Genomic DNA, 23,955 nt, shown 5'->3' on the forward strand with positions numbered 1-23,955 from the left:
GCGTGGGTTTCACCCCCACAACCCAAAGATATGCTGGTTAAGGGGATCGGCCACGCCAAGTTGCCCCTTAATTAAAAAAATAAAGGGTGCGATTCTCTGCACCCCACGCCGGGTGGGAGAATCACGGGAGGGCCTATTGCACCCCCCGCGATTCTCCCACCCCCCCAAAATGGCGTGTCGCATTTTGCGACAGGCCGCTCGGAGAATCGCCGCTTGCCGTTTCTCACGGCGACCGGCAATTCTCCGGCCCAGATGGGCCGAGCGGCCTGCTGAACCCGACCGGTTCACGCCGGCGCCAACAATACCTGGTCGCTGCCGGCGTGAACATTGTGAGTGTGGAGGGCGGAGGGAGGATCGAGCACCACAGGCGTGTGCTCAGCAGATGTCTGGCCCGCGATCGGTGTCCACCGATTGTCGGGCCGGCGTCTCTAAAAGATGCACTCTTTTCCCTCCGCTGCCTCGCTAGATCAAGCCGCCATGTCTTGCGGGGCAGCGGAGGGGAAGACGGCAACCGCGCATGTGCGGCTGACGTCACTTCGGCGCCGCCGGCCGTGTCATTCCCGCTGCGCCGCTTTGACGCAAGCGTCAAGGTCTGCCGCGCGGAATTCACACGGCGCCGCTCCTAGCCCCCGGGAAAGGGGGGTGGGGGGTGGGGGTGGGGGGGGGGGCGGCGGGTGGGGCGGGGGAGAATAGGGGGCAAGGAGCGGCCTCCGATGCCGGAGTGAAACACTCCGGGTTTCACTCCGGCGTCGGCTGTTTGTCTCCCTTTGGGAGAATTGCGCCCAAGAAGTGTATGTTGCCACGGAAACTTGGACCCGGTGCCGGGTGGCTGGATGGTCAGTGTGGTTCAGTGCCGAGCCAGTATCGTGGTGTTTGACTCCTGCTCTGGCTGTGGTGGATACAGGACCTGCCTCCTCGCCCCCCTGCCGTAGACATTGTGGCGCTGTGGTTCGGACCTGCTAGCGAGCAGAGAGCTGAAGAAGAAATAACTCTCTCATGTTTGGGCCTCCCCACCACCACAAAGCACCCAGCCCCAGAGCTAAGTTGATTTGGGCTGGAATCTCCCTGGCTGTGGTTGTAGACACAGTCCTGTTCTCACAAAGCAATGACTTCCTCTGTTGGAGGAGCTGAGATTTAATTCGTTCACGAGTGCTGGTTATAACTTTCTTTTAATTGGATGTAATTATGGCCCCATTATCCTTCACTTGGCACAGTGTAAAATGAAACTGAAACACAAAATTAAGAGCAATCTGTTTAAAACTGCACACCATTAAATCAAATGAATTTTCCATTCAGTCACTTAATAATTTGAGTGTCTGGGACTAAAAAGGACAATCACATTCTTTGCCTTTGTGCTTCAGGAGAGGTGAGTGAGGGTTTAACAATATCCCATCAAAAGTGCCCGGTGAAGACAGATTCGAGTGTTGACTTTTGAAAGGAGATTTGATGTATATTTGAAATGAAAAAAATTGGCCGGGCTGGGGGAAAGGCTAGGGCGAGGGGTTATTTGGTTAGTTCCTTCAACCAGCCAGTGCAGTCACTTGGGCTGCTCCGGTGTGTTCAGGGATATGGGGCTGGATTCTCCGTTTCTGGGGCTATGTCCCCACCCCGTCGTGAAAACTGTGGTCTTTTATATTTGGAAAATTGGCGTCAAAAGGCCAAAGGTTCACCGTTTTGCTGGGGGCTAATAGGCAGCTGTCGCGGAACTCGCAGCTCCAGCTGCTGATTCGGCCCCCCGCACGTCCGGGTCAGAGGCCGCGCGTGTGCACGGCGGCGGCCTCCAGCGGCCGCGCCATGCTCCATGGCAGCGACGGAGCATCGCGGCGCGGGTCTCTGACAATGGCCTGAGGTGGTGGATACTCGGCGCAGTGTACTCCCCGTGTACGCCGCTTTTCGGGGCGTGGGGTGGAGAATAGTGGAACCGCCGCCGGTCCCGATTTCGTGCACGAGACCGGATTCGTCGCCTTGTCGCCGATCGCGATTTCGGCATCGAGGTCCGGAGAATCCAGTCCCTGAACTGTATTCCCCCCCCCCCCCTCCCCCATCTACTCTGCCGGTGCTCGGGATTTGTTTTGGCAGGGTGCGGGCTGGGTACATAGCTCTGCTCTGTCAGGGTGTCAGACTGTTGAGGTATGTGGGCCCTGTTCCAACCAATCAGTGGTTGAGTGGAGTCTGGACAAAAAACAAAAACAAAAGTCTGGGTGGGTGGGGGGGGGGGGGGGGGGGGGGGGGGGGTGTAGGTCTACGTAAAATTCCCCTTCTCTTAACAACCACCTGTCCCACCTCTGGGCAAGCGTTGCATGCAAACCTAGCATTTGCATTGTTGTCTATTGGGTCACGAGGTCGCAGGTTCAAATCCCGCACCTGGGGCTTGATCACAAAGTCCGTGCTGACCCTTCGAGTCCGGCACGGAGGGCAGCATTCACGGAAGAACTGGGCAATTCCTCCCAGTGTCCTGAACAGCGTTCATACTTCAGTCAACGGCGCCAAACAGATTAACAAACGACTCATCCCCTTGCATTTTGGGGAATCTTGCTGCGCTCAAATCTCACGTCGCTTCAGCCAACATGGCTGCACCTTGTGAACAAATTTGTTTTCCCGGTATGTCTTTGTCAGCTGATCCCAACGCTGACACATCACTGGTTAATATTAGCCCACCTGCTGCTTAAACCTTCATGGCCTCTGGGCTTGACTATTGCATCGCACTCCTGGCAGGTCTGACACATTCTGCCCACTTGTGACCATCCACAACTCCTGGATGGGTTTCCATGCTATACGGAAACTCCGGGGATCTGGGTGGCAGAACACTGTTCAGCAGCAAGTTAGCTGTCGGATTCACTTGCACATAATCTACCCAGGGTGGATAGAGATGGGCGGGGTGAGGGGGGGGGAGCGCGAGATGGTTCGTGGCCTGGTGTTCTTTGGTTATTTGCCCACAAGAAAGAGGTGGATAGAAATGATTTGAAAATGAGTTTCGAGCAAAAAGATGTTAACTTTTCATGAAAGTCCCATGCTGAGCGGCGATTCCGTATGTGGGTGAATGATTTGAATAATATTTATATATATTATTTTAAATTTAGAGTACCCAATTCATTTTTTCCAATTAAGGGGCAATTTAGTGTGGCCAATCCACCTAGCCTGCACATCATTGGGTTGTGGGGGCGAAACCCAGGCAGACACGGGGAGAATGTGCAAACCCCTCACGGACAGTAACCCAGAGCCGGGATCGAACCTAGGACCTCGGCGCCGTGAGGCAGCGGTGCTAACCACTGCGCCACTGTGCTGCCCGAGTGATTTGAATAATAAAGAACGCTCCAGGGTAATACTTCTGGATGTGATGTATATGGACTCTCAAAAGGCCTTCAATAATTCAATTAAGGCATTCAAAAGGGCAGCATGGTAGCGTTGTGGGTAGCACAATTGCTTCACAGCTCCAGGGTCCCAGGTTCAATTCCGGCTTGGGTCACTGTCTGTGCGGAGTCTGCACGTCCTCCCTGTGTGTGTGCGTGGGTTTCCTCCGGGTGCTCCGGTTTCCTCCCAGAGTCCAAAGATGTGCGGGTTAGGTGGATTGGCCATGATAAGGGGGTTTAGGGGCTGGTTTAGCTCACTGGGCTAAATCGCTGGCTTTTAAAGCAGACCAAGCAGGCCAGCAGCACGGTTCGATTCCCGTACCAGCCTCCCGGACAGGCGCCGGAATGTGGCGACTAGGGGCTTTTCACAGTAACTTCATTGAAGCCTACTCGTGACAATAAGCGATTTTCATTTTTCATAAATTGCCCTTAGTGTCCAAAATTGCCCTTAGTGTTGGGTGGGGTTACTGCGTTATGGGGATAGGGTGGAGGTGTTGACCTTGGGTAGGGTGCTCTTTCCAGGAGCCGATGCAGACTCAATGGGCTGAATGGCCTCCTTCTGCACTTTAAATTCTATGATAATCTATGATTTGAATAGAATAAATCAGGGGCAGCACAGTGGCGCAGTGGGTTAGCCCTGCTGCCTCACGGCGCTGAGGACCCGGGTTCGATCCCGGCTCTGGGTCACTGTCTGTGTGGAGTTTGCACATTCTCCCCGTGTCTGCGTGGGTCTCACCGCCACAACCCAAAGATGTGCAGGGTAGGTGGATTGACCACGCTAAATTGCCCCTTAATTGGAAAAAATAATTGGGCATTCTAAATTTAAAAAAGAATAGAATAAGCCTGTTGTTTGGAGAGCTGGCGCAGACACGATGGATCGAATAGCCTCCTGCGCCCCGGTGATTCCATGAACTCTGCTGCCCCTGTCTTCACTCAGCAACTCCTGTTGCCCGGTCACCCCTGATCAAACACACCGACTCACACGGCTCCCCGTCAAGCAATGTCCTGTTTTCTCATCCTTGTGTTGAAATCCCTCCTTAGCCTCGCCACCCCTCCCTCCCCCATCTCCGTAATCTCCTCCAACCCCACAACCCTCCGCGAAATCTGTGCTCCTTAAATTGGGCATGCCAATTGCTCTCCCATTGGTGGCCATGTCTTCAGTTGTCAAGGCCCAAACTGTAGGATTCCCTCCCTAAATCTCTCCATTTCTCATTTTCCTCCTTTAACGCATTCATTAAAAAATACCTCACTGACTCCCCTTTTGGTCACCTAATAGTCCCTTACCTGGCTCAATATAGTACTTAGTTTTAGAATGCGCCTATCAAGAGCCTTGGGATGTTTCATTCTGTTAAAGTTGCTGTATAAATACGTGTTCTTGGTAGAACTGTAACACCTGCTTGACCGGATGTTTCTCAATGATGCCTTGCCACTCTATGACTTCCCCTGCATTCTGTCCCAAGGGAGGCCACAAATCTGTGTTCACAAATGTTCTGCGTCCATTTAGCCGCACCGTCATCCTTTATATCCGAGTCGGGATGGAATTGGGAATGTTTCTGCTCAGCTGCTCCTGCCCACTGAGCCGCTGGGAGTCTCCGTTGTGAGGTGCAGGGCTGCGGCCTAGATTGAGTGTCACCTGACCCCTCTACTTTCCAGAGGTTAAAGCCTTGTGTGAAGCGGAGGTCAAAGTCCCTGTCTCGAAACCCACTGCCAAGCCTCAGCACCGAGTGTTTTAATCACTAAATCCCTCCAAAAATCGACCGTGACTGTGTCCTGCATAACGGAGCAGTTGCTGTGATCAGTCTCTCCTGATGAACGTGTTGTGTGTTTAAGCAACCGCCTGGCGGACTAGTTGAGGAAGGGGTGACTGGGGGGGGGTTGTTGCTGACAGTGGGAAGAATCTGAACCACGTCCAGTTGGGGAGGACACACACGCTTGGCTGTTTTCCCGAAGACGACACGGACATGAAACATAGCTCCTCTAGCTTCAACAGGCATGCAGGAACATTCCTTAGCGATTGGGTTATGGCTGGTTTGTTGAAAACAGCTGTCTGCCTGGGTGAGGCAGGGGGGAATCAAGTGTGTCTCATGCTCTGTGTGTGCTCTCGAACTGTCTCTTCACCTCTGGGTGGCCTGTGCCTCTTCCTCCACAGGTCAGGCCTAGAACAGGAGAAGTGGGAGACGCCAGATGGAGAGTGTTTCGTACGGATAGACAACTGAGCCACAATTCCCATTCCCCTGACCAAATCTGCAGAAAACCCGTCTGGCGGGATTCTCCGACCCTGCGCTGGCTCGGAGAATCCCCGAGGTGGAGGTGTGATTCACGCCCCGCCGCCGGCTTCCCTATTCTCCGGCGCGGTGTTTTGGGGGCCGGCGGGATTCCCGTCACACCGGTCGGGGGCTGTTGACAGCGGCCCCTCCGGCGATTCTCCGGACCCTGGGGGGGGGTGCGCCCAAGGTGGGCTGGCCCGCCATCAGGGCCTACCGATCGACGGGCGGTCCGGTTCCGTGGGGGCCTTCCGTCCTCCGGCACGGGCCCCTGTATGGCCGCGCCATATTGCCCAGGGGCCGGCGCAGAGATGGGAACCCCCCGCGCATGCGCGGAAATACGCTGCTCGCTCCGCGCATGCACGGAAATACGCTGCTCGCTCCGCGCATGCACGGAAATACACCCTTCGGCGCTGGCTGGAGCTGGGGGAGGCACTCCGCCGTCAACCTAGCCCCCTGGAAAGTGGAGACTCACTTTCGGGGGACGTTGACGCCGGAGTGGTTGGCGCCGGTTTTCACGCCAGCGTGGAGACATAGCTCCGTTATTGGAGAATCCCGTCCTATAATTCATGAAGCACTTGTGAATGATTGTGTTACCATTGAATTTGTGATGAGTGGGGAATATAATGCTGACTGGACTTTGGAAAGCTGAATGGTGCGGTGTATGCGTGTGTGAGGTTAACCTTCCTCCTGCTTCCTTTCATTCTTTTAATTTACCCATGACACAATCGAGAGTGGAACTCCAGTGCAGCTCTGTCGGAGTGCTGCTCTATCAGAGGTGCTGTCCTTCGGCAGGAGTAACGAATCAAGGCCCCATCTACCATCTTGGGTGAATGCAAACTTGGAAGAAGGGCTACGGCGTTCCCACTTGGTGTCCTGGCCAATATTTATCCCTCAGCTGACATGAAGGAAAAATAATTACCTGGTTATCGCCAAGTTGTTGTTTGTGGGAGTTTGTTGCATCAACATTGGCTGCTGTGTTTACTACACATCAACAGTGACTGCACTTCAAAGGCACTTCAGTGGTTGCAAGAGCTCTTCAGGACAAAGTGAGGCTGTAAAAGGCGCCGTAGAAATGCAGCTTATTTCTTAACCTGTATCAGGTACTGGATAAGAAATCGGGCACGTACCCAAAGCTCTGCTTCATCCATCATCCCGGCGGCCGGCGCAATTTGGCATTTTTTAATTGGTTGTCGCAGAGACTTCCAAATGTTGTTCTCTGCTGACTGCTCAAAGATATAAAGAGTTAATTGGGAGACGTGTCAGCATCTGGTCCTCCCAGATAAGTCAACAGCTTTGAAGTATGGCTGTGTGCTAACCTGCTGCAGGTGACACTGCCAGGCACAGCCAACTAATCAATCCCCTCAGATAAGAGTTGAAAGTAATACTGCATGTCGTGTCCGAAAGGACAGAAAAAGGATGTTGAATTTATTACCATCTGGCTGGTAATCGGGAGAGTTCCCCTCTCTCCCCCCCCCCTTCCCCTCCCCAAGCCCCCCCCTCCCCTCCCTCCTCACTCCCCTCCCCTCCCCCTCCCCTCCCCTGCCCCTCCCCACACCCCAGCCCTGTTTGCTGGTATTTTGTACGCCGTGCTGTTCATTAACACTGCGTGGCTGTGTGAGCCAGCCTCTCACGCAACTCCGGGGAGAGTGCACTCGACAATCGATAGAAGCGGAGCTGCATCCAGCACCTCATTTTCTCTTCCTCTTTTTTTTCTCCCCCCCCCCCCCTTCGCTCGCCCTCCTCCTTTTTTCGTTCTCCTGCCACTTCCCAACCTCCCCTGGCTCCCCCCCCCCCCCCCCATCCTTTCTCTCCGCCCTCCGTGGCCTTTCTCTCACACTCCTTGTGTATTTCAAATTGATTTATGGGATGTGGCCGTCGCTGGCGAGGTCAGCATTTATTGCCCATCCCTAATTGCCCTCGGGAAGGCAGTGGTGAGCTGCTACCTTGAACTGCTGCAGTCTGTGCGGTCAGTGGCGGAGCGATTGAATCTTGAACGGGTACCAATGGAGCGGGGCTGCTTTGTCCTGGATGGTGTCGAGCTTCTTGAGTGTTGTTGGAGCTGCACTCGTCCAGGCAAGTGGAGAGTATTCCATCACACTCCTGGCTTGTGCCTTGTAGATGGTGGACAGGCTTTGGAGAGTTGGGAGGTGAGTTACTCACCACAGGATTCCTAGCCTTTGATCTGCTCTTGTAGCCACAGTATTTAAATGGCTGGGTCCAGTTCAGTTTCTGATCAATGGTAATCCCAGGACACTAATAGTGGGGGATTCTGTGATGGAAATGCCATTGAATGTCATGGGGAAATGGTTAGATCCTCTCTGGTTGGAGATGGTTATTGCCTGCCACTTGTGTGGTGTGAATGTAACTTGCCACTTGTCAGCCCAAGCCTGGATATTGTCCAGGCCTTGCTGCATTTGGACACGGACTGCTTCAGTATCTGAGGAGTTGCGAATGGTGCTGAACATTGTACAGTCACCCGCAAACATCCCCACTTCTGACCTTATGAGGAAGGGAGGTCATTGATGAAGCAGCTAGGGCAGCACGGTGGCACAGTGGTTAGCATTGTTGTCTACAGCGCTGAGGACCTGGGTTCGATCCCGGCTCTGGGCCACTGTCCGTGTGGAGTTTGCACGTTTTCCCCGTGTCTGCGTGGGTTTCACCCCCACAACCCAAAAGATGTGTAGGATAGGCGGATTGGCCATGCTAAATTGCCCCTTAATTATAAAAAATAATTGGGTACTCTAAATTTATTTTAAAAATAAATAAAATTGATGAAGCAGCTGAAGGTGGTTGGGTCGAGGACACTACCCCGAGGAACTCCCGCAGCGATGTTCTGGAACTGGGATGAATGACCTCACCGATCCTCTCACATCGTTGCTCCCTTCTCTCTCTTCCCTTCCCCACACAGTTGCGGGGACGTTGTGTTGAGTCAGGAACGCTGTCACATTGCTCTGCCTTCTTCTGGCTGTGATCTGTGAATTTGCAAACGTTTGCCACCCTGCCCGAGCGGTGAAACCATTAAAGCGGTCACCGAGCTCAAGATGTGCCGGCTTACAGCAATTAGCCTGTGGCCTAATAGCAACAGGACAGGTTCTGCTTGGCTGCACTGTGGCAGCTGCACATGGAAAATTCATTTCTCCTGAAGTTGCAGAACCCCCGCTCCTCTCATTAATAATCTCCTCATGCTTCTTTTCTCATGAAAATGACACGAATTACGATGGACACAACCGGAGTGCTCAGCCTCTACTCCAATCTTCAAACCAGAGAAAAGACCATGGGCGGGATTCTCCGCGCCCCCCCCCCCCCCCCCCCCCCCCACCCCGGGTCGGGTCGGAGAATCGCCGGGGGGGAGGCATGAATCCCTCCCCCGCCGGCTGCCGGGGTTTTGGCGGGGGCGGGAATCGCGGTACGCCGGTCAGGGCTGCTGGCAGTGCCCCCTCGGCGATCTCTGGCCCATGATGGGCCGAGTGGCCGCCCGCTTTCGGCGTGTCCCGCCGGCGTAAACCACAGCAGGTCCTTACCGGCGGGACCTGGCTCCACAGGCGGCCTACAGAGTCCTCAGGGGGTCGCGGGGGGGATCGGGCCCCGGGGGGGTGCCCCCACGGTGGCCTGGCCCACGATCAGGGCCCACCGATCCGCAGGCGAGCCTGTGCCGTGGAGGCACTTTTTCCCTCTGCATCGGCCGCTGCCAACCTCGCCATTGCCGATGCGGAGATGAACCCCCTGTGCACGCGCTGGGGTGACGCCAGCACACGCTAGCGCTCCCGCGCATGCGGCAATTTAAAACCAAATATAGCTCCTTCGCCCCAGTCTATCCTTGTCTGACCTCTGCCGCTCCGTTGGTATCCGGGTCCCTATGTGTGAGTCCTGCATCTCCCTTGGCGTCCGATTGTCAGTGTTTGACTGGCTCACGCTGTGCGCCTCCCTCATTCCCAGACTCAGTCCCAGGTGGGGGCTGGTTTTCAGAGGGAATCAATGCCTCTGCTTCTTAATTGGCCTCCACCCAGATCCCACCAGGTCTTCGCTAATCCCGCCCAGTCTCTTCCTTCTCTTTCTTTTCTCTCTCTCTCTTTTTCTCCCTCGCTTTCTCATTGTGACCATCTCAGATGACATTAAATGAGACACTTTGACCCTTGGGTGATGGGAAGGGCATGTGCTGCTGACCATATCACAAGAAGGTGGGGTGAGGGGCACCGGGGGTGGGGGGGCGGTTGTAACCACCACTTACAACTTTCCTTATGGTGTCACAACTTGTGATCTCTCAGCTGATCGACTCACAGACTCATGAGGGGGCGATTCTCTGAGCCCATCGCCGGGCCGGAGAATCGGCGCAACCACGCCCCGATGCTGGCACGCGATTCTCCGAGGTGCACGAGATTCTCCTTCACCGGGGGTGGCCTGCGATCGTGTCTGGCCCACAATCTGGCCCGCCAATTGGAGGCCAGAATCGTGCGTAAGCGGGCCTGGTTCGCGCCGCCGTGAAACGCGACGGCGTTCACAACAGCACGAATTGTTAGGCTCCATATTGGAGAATCGCCCCCACCATCTCGCTCAAATGCCTTCAGCTGCGTTTCCCAATCTCGGGTCCCACAAGCTGTCTTGGAGACAGGGGACAATTGGTCAAAATAAGGGACAGTTGGTCACCCTGCTTTTTTTGAATAATAACCTTTATTGTCACAAGTAGGCTTACATGAACACTGCAATGAAGTTACTGTGAAAAGCCCCTAGTCGCCACACTCCGGCACCTGTTTGGGTACACAGGGGGAGAATCCAGAATGTCCAATTTATCTAACAAGCACGTCTTTCGGGACTTGTGGGAGGAAACCGGAGCACCCGGAGGAAACCCACACAGACACGGGGAGAACGTGCAGACTCCGCACAGACAGTGACCCAAGCCGGGAATCGAACCTGGGACCCTGGAGCTGTGAAGAAACAGTGATAACCACTGTGCTACTGCGATGCCCGAGGGATAAAACACCCATGCTTACCCTCCCTCGTCCCCCACCCCCATCCCTAATATCAGCTAGACTTACCGCACTGGCTGTGACTGAATGAGAGCAAAAGAAGCCAAGTGTTCAAGTAGCAAGATGTTTGACTCTGAAGAAGACAACAGAAATACAGTTTTGAGGTATTTGTTGAAAACAAGACATGACTAGGTGACCGCCACGGGGCCAATCGTGTGCAAGCACGCAAAGCCCGGCCAATAGGGAGTTTGTGCGGGTCCCTGGGAGCAGGACGTCCTGCGGTGTGGGCCGTGGGGCTGAAGTGTTCAGACGTGTTGCGCAGTGTTCTGTGCCTGTTACTTAACTGCCTTTACCTTTCATCAATAAACCCCTCCGTTAGCCACTGGAAGCCTCCAGTGTGAGCCTCGAACCAGAAGGAAATTCTTAATCCAGAGACTGTCGAGAGTGTGGAACTTGCCGTCGGGGCTGAGGCGAACGAGGGGGAAGCTGGGTAAACAGTGAGGCAGAAAAGGAAGGAAGATTCTGCACTGTACGTTCTGCGATGAAAATGAAATGAAATGAAAATGAAAATGGCTTATTGTCACGAGTAGGCTTCAAATTAAGTTACTGGGAAAAGCCCCTAGTCGCCACATTCCGGCGCCTGTTCGGGGAGGCTGGTACGGGAATCGAACCCGCGCTACTGGCCTTGTTCTGCATTACAAGCCAGCTGTTTAGCCCACTGTGCTGAACCATGAGAGGTGGTGGGGGGGGGGGGGGGATTGGGGTGGCCGTAATCATAATCCTAATGATCCAGGGTGTTCGCTTGTAGAATGCTGGTCTCTGAGCCAAATATTTGGGTGTTCAAGTCTTCCTGGTTGTCTTCAGCAAGTCATTGAAACTGAGGGTGGGGTGCGATTTTTTTTCTGTACAGTGGCATTCTGGCAATGTCACTGGGCTAGCAACCCAGAGGTTCAGGCTCATGCTTTGGGGACGCAGGTTCAAATCCCACTGTGGCAGCTGCTGCAATTCAATTGATTCGTCGGAACCCTTTTCCCCAGAGAGTGGGGGAGGCAGGGCCAAGGAACAGTTTCAAGGTAGGTAGATCCTTGACGAACAGGGGAGTCAGAAGTAACAGGGGGAGGGGCAGAATGTGGAGTTGAGGCCATAATCCGATTAGCCATGATTTTATTGAATGGCAGAGTAGGGTAGCAGGGTAGCATGGTGGTTAGCATAAATGCTTCACAGCTCCAGGGTCCCAGGTTCGATTCCCGGCTGGGTCACTGTCTGTGTGGAGTCTGCACGTCCTCCCCGTGTGTGCGTGGGTTTCCTCCGGGTGCTCCGGTTTCCTCCCACAGTCCAAAGATGTGCGGGTTAGGTGGATTGGCCATGCTAAATTGCCCGTAGTGTCCTAAAGTAAGGTTAAGGGGGGGGGGGGTTGTTGGGTTATGGGTATAGGGTGGATATGTGGGTTTGAGTAGGGGTGATCATGGCTCGGCACAACATTGAGGGCCGAAGGGCCTGTTCTGTGCTGTACTGTTCTATGTAGTAGGCCTGATGGGCCGAATGGCCTGCTCTCCCTAATTTGTACATTTTTATGATCCTGTTCTTGCCTGGTACCTGCACAGACAAACTCTCCAGCAAAGTGCCGCCCAATTAGCAAATGGGGAGCCTCTTTCCTCACTCCCCCACCCCGCAACCCCCCCCCCCCCCCCCCCTCGATGAGGTGCAGATGGAGTGACAAACAGACCGGCAAGGTGTCAAAAGAGCCGACTTGATTTCCCGAGTTTGTACCTGAGGAATGGCCAGTTGTACCAGAAAGGGAATAATGCCTCCTGGCTCTGCAGCCAAACAATGGCTGTCGTGAGAAAACAGGATGGGAGAGGATCATCTATTGGAACTGTTGCATCTTTCTAAAAAGAAATGCTCCTTGAGCAGATTTGGCCTGAGGGTAAATTCTGCAGCAAGTCTTTAATGAAGCTGTATTTACATATGGATCGTGACTATGCCGCTCGCACTGGGCCGAGTTAACTGAAAGCACACCTGGTTCCAATAGAATTGATTCCCACCAGTTATAGTGTGAGAGGCCTGGGATTTATGCAGGCTTGCCCTGACCCCTTTGCAGCCTGTTGTCACTCTTTGACCCATTGTAGGTGGCGATGATTTTGGCGAGCTGATTGAAAGCTACACCTGAGACCGTTTTGGTGACCCGGCTCTTTCTAGTTCTCCCTCTCTGTTGAACCAGCGCTGTTTCCTGACCCTTCTCCTTCACCCAGGGTAAGTGAATGGAACGCCTTCAGCTCAATGAGACTGACAGCCTGAGGTTTCAACCAGTTCTCGAACTGAACAGGAGGCGTCTCTCCACATGAAGATCATCGGTTTGCCCAACCCCTTTCCCCCACTGATTATCGAAACATAAGAAGTCGTCCATTTGGCCCTCCGGGTCGATCCTGGCCTCAGCTCCACTTTGCTGCCTTGTATTCTAACCCCGCTAAAGCTCAAGAATGTGTCTATCGGCAGGGTAGACTCGAGCAGGCCACCATCCACCTCCAGGTAAACATCAGCTAAAGGTGGGCGGCACAGAGGCGCGGTGGTTACCACTGAGGCCTCACGGCTCTGAGGACACGGGTTCGATCCCGGCCCCGGGTTACTGTCCGTGTGGAGTTTGCGCATTCCCCCCATGACTGTGTGGGTCTCACCCCCACAACCCAAAGTCGTGCAGGGTACGTGGATTCGCTTGGCTCGCGTGTAGAATGCTGGCCTCTGAGCCAAATGGTTGGGTGTTCAAGTCATCCTGCTTGGCTTAAGCAACTCATTGAAACTGAGGGTGGGGTGCGATCTTTTTTTCTGTCCAATTTTTAATCATCGGCCGTTGGAACAGAGTGCATAGGTTAGTTGAACAGATGTAGATATGGGATTCGAGTTACGTGATGGCTGCTGAGGGGTTGATTTATCAGGAAGAGGTTGGCTTATGGGCTGACGAGTGTTTTCTTGCTCATGCGTCTCCTGCTGTTTCCTCGTGGGCAGTCACTGGGTTTAACTCGCACGTTTGACCTCGGGAGCAGATTCTGCCTAAACATTGATGGCTTAAATTAATCAGCCATGGCTTTTAGTGAGTAATGTTCTCACCTCCGTGCCAGAATGCCACACCGGAGATTGTACATGAAACCCTGGCTGACACAGCACTGAGGGAGGGGCTGTCTTTCACACGAGGTATTCCTCATCTTCTACCCTGACCTGCCCCCTCAGAATCCTGGGCGGGATTCTCTCAGCTCGGGGCAGGGCCGGAGAATCCCCGCGGCCGGCGCGAATCACGGCGCGCCGTCCCGACGTCGGCACGCTATTCTCCGCAGAGCAGAGAATCGGCGCCATTGGAGCCGGCGTGGTTGGCGCGGCACCGGTCAAGCGCTCCCCCCCCCCCCCCCCCCCCCCCCCCCCCCCCCCCCCGCCGATTCTCGGCCCAGGATGGGCCAAGCGGTCGTCGTAAAAAAAAAAACCTGAGTCCCGCCGGCGCCGTCCACACCTGGTCTCAGCCGGCGGGAACTCGGCGTGGAAGGGTCGGGGGGCGGCCTGAGGGGGGATGGGGGGGGTCCGACCCCGGGGGAGCCTCCGATGGGGTCCACCGATCGGTGGGCCGGCCTCTCTGGCTGGGGGCCTCCTTTCCTATGCGCCGGTCCCTGTAGCCCTGTGCCATGTGTGCGTTGGCACCGGTGCCACTGCGCATGCGCGGACCCCGCGGCGCTCAGTTGACGCCGGGATCAGCAGCTGGAGCGGCGTGGGCCCCTTCAGTGCCGTGCTGGCCCCCTGTAGGGGCCAGAATTGCTGATCCTGAGGCCGCATTGACACCGTTGAGAAACGCGACGGCGTTTCCGACAGCGTCAACACTTAGCCTCAGGATCACAGAATCCCCCCCCATATGTCTCAATAAGATTGCATCTGATTTTTCTAAACTCCAATAAGCACAGGCCCAACCTATCCAAAGTCTCCTCATAAAATCCCTTTCTGTCGATAAGGGAACCAGAACTGTTCACAGTATTCCAGGTGTGGTCAAACTAGATCCTTGCATAATTTAAGCAAGCCGTCCCTATTTTTATACTCCATTCCCTTTGAAATAAAGGGCAACATTCTATTTGTCTTCCCAATTACCTGCTGAACCTGCATGTTAGCTTTTAGTGATTTATACACGAGGACCCCCAAATCCCCTCTGTCCTGCAGCTTTCTGCAGTCTTTCTCCATTTAAATAATATTCAGCTCCTTTATTCCTCCTACCAAAGTGCATAACTCAACATTTGCCTACATTATATTCCATCTGCCAAGGTTTTGCCCACTCACTTAACCTGTCTTTATGTAGATGTAGTAGCTCCTCGGGCAGCGGACTTCCCCATGTCCCCTGACCAATATTCAACCCCCAGCTAACATTTGTAAAATCAGTGTTTCCGTCAGTTTTCTCATTGCTGGATGTGAGGGAGCTCCATGTGCAAGTTGGTTGCTTTACTCCCTGTTACCAGAATGACTACACTTCAAAACTACTTGATTGTCTGTTTGGCACTTTGGGATGCGCTGAGGAAAGGGGCTTTAGAAATGAGAGTAATTTTCTTCCTTTAAGACTTAATATGCTATGAGGAAGTTGGACAGTGTCCTTATTTAGTTTCACCTTGGCGGCACGGTAGCCCAATGGTTAGCACAGTTGCTTCACAGCTCCAGGGTCCCAGGTTCCATTCCCGGGTTGGGTCACTATCTATGCGGAGTCTGCACGTTCTCACCGTGTCTGCGTGGGTTTCCTCCGGGTGCTCCGGTTTCCTCCCACAGTCCAAAGATGTGCAGGTTAGGTGGATTGGCCATGATAAATTGCCCTTAGTGTCCAAAATTGCCTTTAGTGTTGGGTGGGGTTAGTGGGTTATGGGGATAGGGTGCTCCGGTTTCCTCCCACAAGTCCTGAAGGACGTGCTTGTTAGGTGAATTGGACATTCTGAATTCTCCCTCTGTGTACCCGAACAGGGGCCGGAATGTGGTGACTGGGGGCTTTTCACAGTAACTTCATTGCAGTGTTAATGTAAGCCTACTTGTGACAATAAAGATAATAAAAAAAGAATATAACCAAAGTGTAAAGAAAATGGCTAAACATTCTGGGCGTGTTCGAACGGCCACGTTGCGGCTGATGGAAGCCGGGAGATGTTGCGATTTAAACCCCACCTATTGTGGGGCACCCGAGATGTTGGGGTCTATTCCCTTCATCTCGGAGACCTTGGGAGAGCGCCGTTCAGTGCTGGTCTCCATAAAACGGCGACCAGACGGAATGGCACTCGTGGGGGTCTCCCAGGGGATTGGAGGCCACCAGGTGCTTGCCCTCTGGGTAGGCTGGCACCCTGGCACTGCTGGTGCCACCTGGTGGCGGGGGGTGGTGGTGGTGGCGGGGGGTGGCGATGGCGGGCATTGGGTGGGGTGGTGTGTGGGGGGGGGGGATTTTACTTTTGGTCGGAAGACAGTCAATTCAGTGGGAGAATTGAGGTGATGACAGAAAACTGCTGGAGGTTTTTTCTATTTCTGCTCAGGGTCTCTGCCGAGGATTCATTTCAACAAAACAATTCACCGACTCAATGGGCGTATCCCATGAGCACTGGAGGTGGCTCCGGGCGCTCGGCTTGTGATTACAGACTTGTGTGTGTTTTCCTCAAGATCCCAAAATAATGGGAGGCAAGATGGTGACACAGGGAATCCGGGGAAAGCAGAAGCTGGTACTTAATTAATTGCTCCCAGTTGCTGAGCGAGGCGCATATATTTACGCTTCAAGGTAAAGATGTGCATCACCAAAGAGTTTCTCCTGAGCCTTTGGGGAGTCCCAGTAAAACGGGAGTCACTGTGGAGGAGAAGAAGCGTGCTTTTACTGTTGCCAACATATTAATCAGAAGTTGGATCTCATGTTTAGATGAGACGCAGGAGGGGAATGAAAGGGAAATGTTTCAGGCTATTAATGAATCTGATTTATTTGTGGTTGAAGATCCATTGTGTGGTGCAGAATACCCGCGAGCAAACGATGTCTCACGTGGCCTGGGTTTACGTGGGACTCCAGTCCCACGCCAACATGGTTGCCTCTTAACTGCCCTCTGAGGTTGGCCAGTAAGGTCCGGGTCCTGAGCTCCCCTTGCATTGCCAAGCTGTTCAACGCCGCCTGGATTATTTTGGTTGGAGCGTTTTGCTCTGTGACCTCAGTGTGTTACGTTAGTGTCACCAGCCATTAGGTGAGTGAGGCAAGGGAGTCACGAACTGCGAGCAAAACCACGTGACTCGCGCAATATCAATTTCACAGCCTCAGGACTTCCCAAAGTGAGTTACAGCCAATGGTACGATTTTGAGGATGTAGCGACTATTAGAACGTGGCAGTCACAGCAGCTAATTTGCACACAAGATCTAAATAAGCTTAAGTAGGGTGCTCTTTCAGACTCGATGGGCCGAATGGCCTCCTTCTGCGCTGGAAATTCTATGATTCTATGAAGCTACATTTTTAATAATGTTATTTGAGGGACAAATATTGGCCAGAAGACTGGGGAGAACTCCTTTCCTCTAATTTGAGACGGTGCCTCTGATATCTTTTACACCCACACAAGGATGCAGAGGGGGGGGGGGCACGCCTTTGTTTCATGTCTTGTCCTGACACTAGGTTATTTCTGCTTCTGGGGTAGCTTGCAAACTGTGAGATCGGCGACCGCTCCTGCCAAACATGTGCGTGAAGGTTGTGTGGTGGAGTATCGTCCCCAAGGCTCCTTATGGACAAAGTGACTGCTTTAGTGAGGCAACTTGGTCTGTGTGTGTTTTGACAGACGCGCGGTTGGCCGTCGTAATCCAGCGCCTGCATCTGTGACTTGTCTGACGGCAGCGGTCCCTGAGAAAGAGTTTGCTGAGATTGGCCGTCGATACAGGGGTATTGTTTGCTGCTTGATTATATTTGAGATTATCGGGGATTAAATTACTGCCAACTGCATCCCAGTGTAATAATGTCAGTTCAATTGAAAAATTGAATGTAAATATTCTGCGGTCGACTTTCAGTCGAGTGAATAAATTCGCAACTCCTTATCCCATTAGTCCTCAAACATGTCATCTTCAACTTCGTTACGAAGACTCAAAAGTTGATTTAATGATTGTAAGTAGATTATTTAACTCAATAGGAACTTGCTCCACGAATGTAGACATGGGTGATTTGCTTTCAACTCATCTTTAATATTTATTCCTCTCGTTTTAATTTTATTGGAAGCATTTAGGCGTTGATTAGCCCTGTCCTCGTTTCCCCCCACAGCCGATCTTGTCTTCAGGTAAGGGCATATTGGGCGGGATTCTCCGCCGGTGTGATTCTCCGTTATACCGGCGCCCAGGGGTGTCCCGACGGCGTGGGGCTGCCCCACAATGGGAAACCCTATTGACCGGCCGGCGTAACTGAGAATCCCGCCCGGGGTCGAGGCTGAAATGTGGCGCGGCGGGCAGAGAATCCCGCCCATTGCATCACCTCTAACAGAAACTTATCAGGAGTTTCAAACTTGGATTGGATTTTATTGTTTATTGTCACGTGTACTGAAGTACAGTGAAAAGTATTTTTCTGCGAGCAGCTCAACAGGTCATTAAATACATAAAAAGAAAATACATAATAGGGCAACACAAGGTATATAATGTAACAACATAACACTGGCATCGGATGAAGCATACAGGGTGTAGTGTTAATCAGGTCAGGCCATAAGAGGGTCATTTAGTAGTCTGGTGACAGTGGTGAAGAAGCTGTTTTTGAGTCTGTTCGTGCGTGTTCTCAGACTTCTGTATCTCCTGCCCGATGGAAGAAGTTGGAAGAGTGAGTAAGCCAGGTGGGAGGGGTCTTTGATTATGCTGCCCACTTTCCCCAGGCAGCAGGAGGTGTAGATGGAGTCAATGGATGGGAGGCAGGTTTGTGTGATGGACTGGGCTGTGTTCACGACTCTCTGAAGTTTCTTGCGGTCCTGGGCCGAGCAGTTGACATACCAGGCTGTGATGCAGCCAGATAGGATGCTTTCTATGGTGCGTCTGTAAAAGTTGGTAAGAGTTGATGTGGACATGCCGAATTTCCTTAGTTTCCTGAGGAAGTATAGGCGCTGTTGTGCTTTTTGGTGGCAGCGTCGATGTGGGTGGACCAGGACAGATTTTTGGTGATGTGGACCCCTAGGAATTTGAAGCTGTTAACCATCTCCACCTCGGCCCCATTGATGCTGACAGGGGTGTGTACAGTACTTTGCTTCCTGAAGTCAATGACCAGCTCTTTAGTTTTGCTGACATTGAGGGAGAGATTGTTGTCATTACAGCACTCCACTAGGCTCTCTATCTCCCTCCTGTATTCTGACTCGTCGTTATTCGCGATCCGGCCCATTATGGTCGTGTCGTCAGCAAACATGTTGGAACCAAATTTTGCCACGCAGTGATGTGTGTAGAGGGAGTATAGTAGGGGGCTAAACTTGTCCTGTGCAGCAAGGTTAATTGCCATTTGTGAGAGGCGTTAGCTGGGATAAGGAAGGGGGTGTCTCTGTGAGAGTGCTTTCCAACGTTGAATGCCTGATAACCACTTTATTCTAACGACAATCGCATTGTGTTTTTTTTTTTGCAGATCCTGGTTGATTCCATCACTCCGGGCTCAGGGGGTCCCATGCTGTACGAAAACGTGACGGTCACCGCTGGAAGCCCCATACTCCACGACTTGGTGTTCAGTCCCGATTACCAGTACATCTACGCAATGAGCGAAAAGCGGGTAACTAAAGCCACTTTTCTTGAAACTACTGCCGTTGGTGGGTTCCACTTGGCAGGTCTCCATTAAAGCTTCATTGATGGTCTATTCAACCATGGGGCTGCCGAGGATATCACGGCCACGCAGATTTTTTAGCAGGCATTTGCTGAATTGTGATCAGAAAATCAGAAACCTGAGTTATTCCATCCTGAACTGGTGGTGGTGGTGGGGATGGGTTTGCATTGCAAGGACTCCAGATAACCGTCTGCCCAGATTCCCATTGGGGCAGTGTTGACTACAGTAGAGACTGCTGTCCACAGTGTTGAATGTTTCCTCAGAGGTTCGAGCTGCCCAGGGCCTCTGCAGTGTAGCCCATGTGTAGCCCAGGGGCAGATGGTGCATTGACACCGGATTCTAACCTGCGATCAAGTCAAAATCGAAAGTCGGGAATATTCCATTGTAACGGTCAGAGAAAGAACGGCAAGCTGGGCAGCCGCCCAAGTATCTCTCTGAAGGACGGTCGTACTCAACAGTTTCAATCTAAGTGAAGGATTTGAGGGGTTTATATAGAACATAGAACAGTACAGCACAGAACAGGCCCTTCGGCCCTCAATGTTGTGCCGAACCATGATCACCCTACCATCACCTGTATGTAGAACAACAGGCACTCCGGCATGAATGGCAGGCTAGAATCTCGTTGAGCATTTTGGATTTGTTACATATGGAATAAAAAAAATACCTGGGAGGGAGTTTCAGGCTGGCGTCTAATTGAATAGTTCGAGTGGTTTATAAACAAAATTTTTTTAAATTCACTTATGGGATGTGTGTGTCGCTGGCTGGCCAGCATTTGTTGCCCATCCCTAATTGCCCTTGAACGGAGTGCTTTGCTCAGCCATTATGGCCTAACAGACATTAGTGAGCCAAATGGGTTTTTACAACAATGGTTTCATGGTCATCGTTAGATTTTTAATTCCATATTTTAATCGAATTCAAATGTCACCATCTGCTGTGATGGGATTCGAACACAGGTCCTCGGCGAATGTTCTCTGGATTACTAGCCCAGTGACAATGCCACAACGCCACTGCCTCCCTGTTAACAGATAAGGGATTGAGTTACAAGGTGAAGCCGAATCAAGGATTTTGTGTGATTTTGATATGGAATAACTCATTCCCAAGAGTGAGGTACAGGGTAAAATCTAATTGAGAAATTGTTTTTTTAAATATATAATATAATGTGCACCCCAGAGTGGGTTGTAGGCTGGAAACTGGTTGAGGCAGTTTGTATGTAAACTCTAATATGGGACAGAGTTGAGAGCAAAAATCTAATTGAAGCTTCACATGGGCCTAAGGGAGAATAATCTATTGTGGGAGTGAGTTGCCTCTGTTTGATGTAAGATATATTTGTCTTCCTTTGGCAGTCTGTGAAATATCTAAGGCCTTTGGCATGTTTGGAGATACAATTGAATGACCTCCAAATTTGAGGTCATCCAGAGCTCATGCCCTAATCCTCACCCACGACCTGTCGCACATCACCTGCTGACCTCACTGACCTGCCTTGGAGCCCAGGCGAGCAATATCTCAATCTTAAACTCCCTACCCTCATTTTCCACTCCCTCTGTGGCCTTGCCCTTCCCTGCTTCAATAACCCCCTCCAGCCCGACAACCACCCCCCCTCCCCTTAATACTGGCCTCTTTGTACAACCCCAATATTAATCGTCACACCATTGGTTTTATGCCATCAGGTGCCTGGCCGCAAGCTCTGAATACTCTCCCTCAAGCTCTCCACCTTTCTATCTTTCTTTCATCTTTTAAGACACCCCTTTGACTGAAACTTTGGTCATCTGATTTAATATCTCTCACTAGCTGTGCCCCAATTATAGACCTGTTGCAGGCGCTGCATAAATGAATGTTGTTGTTGCTCCAAATTGAGCTTGATTGCTCTGAAGTAACGGAGTCACTGCACATTACATAACATTCTCCTTCGAAAGGGCAGCACGGTGGCGCAGTGGGTTAGCCCGGCTGCCTCACGGCGCCAAGATCCCAGGTTCGATCCCAGCTCTGGGTCACTGTCCGTGTGGCGTTTGCACATTCTCGCCGTGTCTGCGTGGGTTTCACCCCCACAACCCAAAGATGTGCAGGGTAGGTGGATTGGCCAGGCTAAATTGCCCCTTAATTGGAAAAAAAATAATTGGCTACTCTAAATTTAAAAAAAAACTTTTCTCCTTCGAAATAAACTCAGTCGACACTCTGTTATATTGCCTTTACACGCGCGCTCTAAAGTCCTACATCGAGTGAGCGAGCAGCAGCATTTTGATAGTGTATTAAACTGTCTGGCTGCTGATTTTATATCGAAATAAAAGGTTTGACTAGTGCCCAAGATATTTTGCTGTGTTTTTTAAAATTTGATTTTACAAGTTCCATAAATCTTCCTCCCCTTCCCCTTACAAGCATGCAGATAAAGCGGAGGATAGTGTTCTTGCCAATCCAGAGTGTTATTCCCAGCTCTCTGACACTGAACATCTGTCTGTTGAAGCTGCTACCTGTTTAAGTGGCCCTGATTTAAGAGTTTGATTGATGAAGGTATCTGCAGCTCCGAGATTCTCAGCAGGGTAGCAAGCTGGCTTGGATGCTGACGTGCTGAATCTGGGCCAAGTACGACAGGCAGCCTCGTCACCCGAGGGGGAGGTGGGCAGGAGGGGAAGGGGCGATGCCCGTTATGGTTGAACAATAAGGGTGACGCTGTATTACGCCATGGCTTTCGGATGAGCCTTAGCGGTCTGGTGTTTCTGCTGACCTGCGCTGGTATTTTTAGGCGCCATTTACCGAGAACTGGCAAAACCGGCACAAAAGATTGAGAGTGCAAATTCCCTTGAGCACAAGTCAACCTTCTCCGATATTTGGTATTGGTTGAAAAGCTACTGCGTTGAAATGGACCCTGCTCCCAAAATTGGCTTTCCCTCCAAAATAACTTTCCACTAATTTTTAAAAAATAAATTTAGAGTACCCAATTATTATTTTTTTACAATCTAGGGGCAATTTAGCGCAGCCAATCCACCTACCCTGCACATCTTTTGGGTTGTGGGGGGTGAAACCCACGCAGACACGGGGAGAATGTGCAAACTTCACACGGACAGTGACCCAGGGCCGGGATTCGAACCTGGGACCTCGGCACCATGAGGCCGCAGTGCTACCCACTGCGCCACCGTGCTGCCCTTTGCGCCGTAAAACATGGCACCGGCCATGCGCAAGATTACCACGCAGGCGCATCTTTGTACGCCTCCAGCCCTGCTTGTTCAACAAGGACCCCAGGACAAAGGCAACGTCAAGTCTGTCGGCTTATTTGATCTCTCGATGCTGCACCCCCAGTGTGAGGTGACTGATGTTGCGCACAATGCAGTTTGCAGATCATGTATTTTCTTTTCAATTTAGACCACCTTTTGTTCTTCAAGAATATTTGAGGGTAGGAACCGTGTTTTATTAAATTTGCTGCTTGTCGCGAAGCTGGGACCTGATTGGGAGTCTGTCTTCCATTGTTTCCTGGTCATTGAGGGTTTGTGAGATTCTTAATTGAAAGCTGAGGGCCTATTCATTCGCTTTAATGTTGAATTAATGTGAGACAATCATTTATTCTGACTCCTGCCTTCACGGGGCATCTATTTTTCCTCTTAAAAGGACCTCGCCTGTAATAATACTCTGGTCCCACAACCACTGCAGGCAATGATTCCATAGCAGTGCTGTGAAGTAAGAGGCATATGAAATGAAATGAAATGAAAATCGCTTATTGTCACAAGTAGGCTTCAAATTAAGTTACTGTGAAAAGCCCCTAGTCGCCACATTCCGGCGCCTGTTTGGGGAGGCTGGTACGAGACTTGAACCGTGCTGCTGGCCTGCCTTGTTCTGCTTTCAAAGAAATGGTTACTTTTCTTCCTACCCTCCCCCTCACTCGGACGCAGTTTCCCCTGATCGGCCTTCAGTACCTCGAATGATTGGCCATCCTACATGAGTGGGTCTCACGGCTACTCTCAGTCGGGCATTTAACCAAGGCAGCATCAAAGCTGCCAATGCCAACTGGCTTTTGAAGTGGGCAGAAAGACTTCAGTTTCTCTCCCGACCCCAGCTGGTTTCTGCTCGGCTCCCGTCACGTATTCTGGTTGCCCGCTGTGATGCATGTGGCAGTGGTTGGAGTGAGGGTATAGCGGGGCATCTTGACAGTTCAGGGTTGGCGCCAGTTCTGTGCTGCCAACCAACAGTTTCGCTCAAGCCGGCGCCAACAAAACTCCTCCGGGGGCCAACAATTGGCTGAACCCAAAGCTAATCGGCCATTGAAACACGGAGGCAGACTTGCCGAGGTCACGTGTTGGAACTTGTTCAGTCACTCGCGTGGGACGAGCGAATAATGGAACAGCAGGACTCCGCAACAGAGCTTGACATGACAAGGCGCTGCCTTGAAGGGAAATTTCACGCTCATCAAGTTGGTCCCGATGAATGGAAAACATACCATTCCTGCATCAATTAAGTATTCCCGCATGAAGGGCAGCACGGTGGCACAGTGGTTAGCATTGCTGCCTACAGTGCTGAGGACCCGGGTTCGAATCCCGGCCTCGGGTCATTTCTGTGTGGAGTTTGCGCATTCTCCCCGTGTTTGCGTGGGTTTCACCCCCACA

At 52.0% G+C, this 23,955-nt stretch overlaps 1 protein-coding gene across 1 annotated transcript in view; it reads left to right on the top strand.

Annotated features, from left to right (window-relative positions):
- The window catches only part of LOC119973746 (plexin-A1-like), a 580,418-nt gene that overhangs the window by 250,227 nt on the left and 306,236 nt on the right, over positions 1–23,955 (top strand). Inside the window, exon 4 of the mRNA XM_038812164.1 lies at positions 19,175–19,315. Coding sequence (XP_038668092.1) covers positions 19,175–19,315 — 141 coding nt within the window. The remainder of the gene's footprint in view (positions 1–19,174; positions 19,316–23,955) is intronic.

The sequence above is a fragment of the Scyliorhinus canicula genome, chromosome 11, assembly GCF_902713615.1.
Source record: "Scyliorhinus canicula chromosome 11, sScyCan1.1, whole genome shotgun sequence".
Taxonomy (NCBI): domain Eukaryota; kingdom Metazoa; phylum Chordata; class Chondrichthyes; order Carcharhiniformes; family Scyliorhinidae; genus Scyliorhinus; species Scyliorhinus canicula.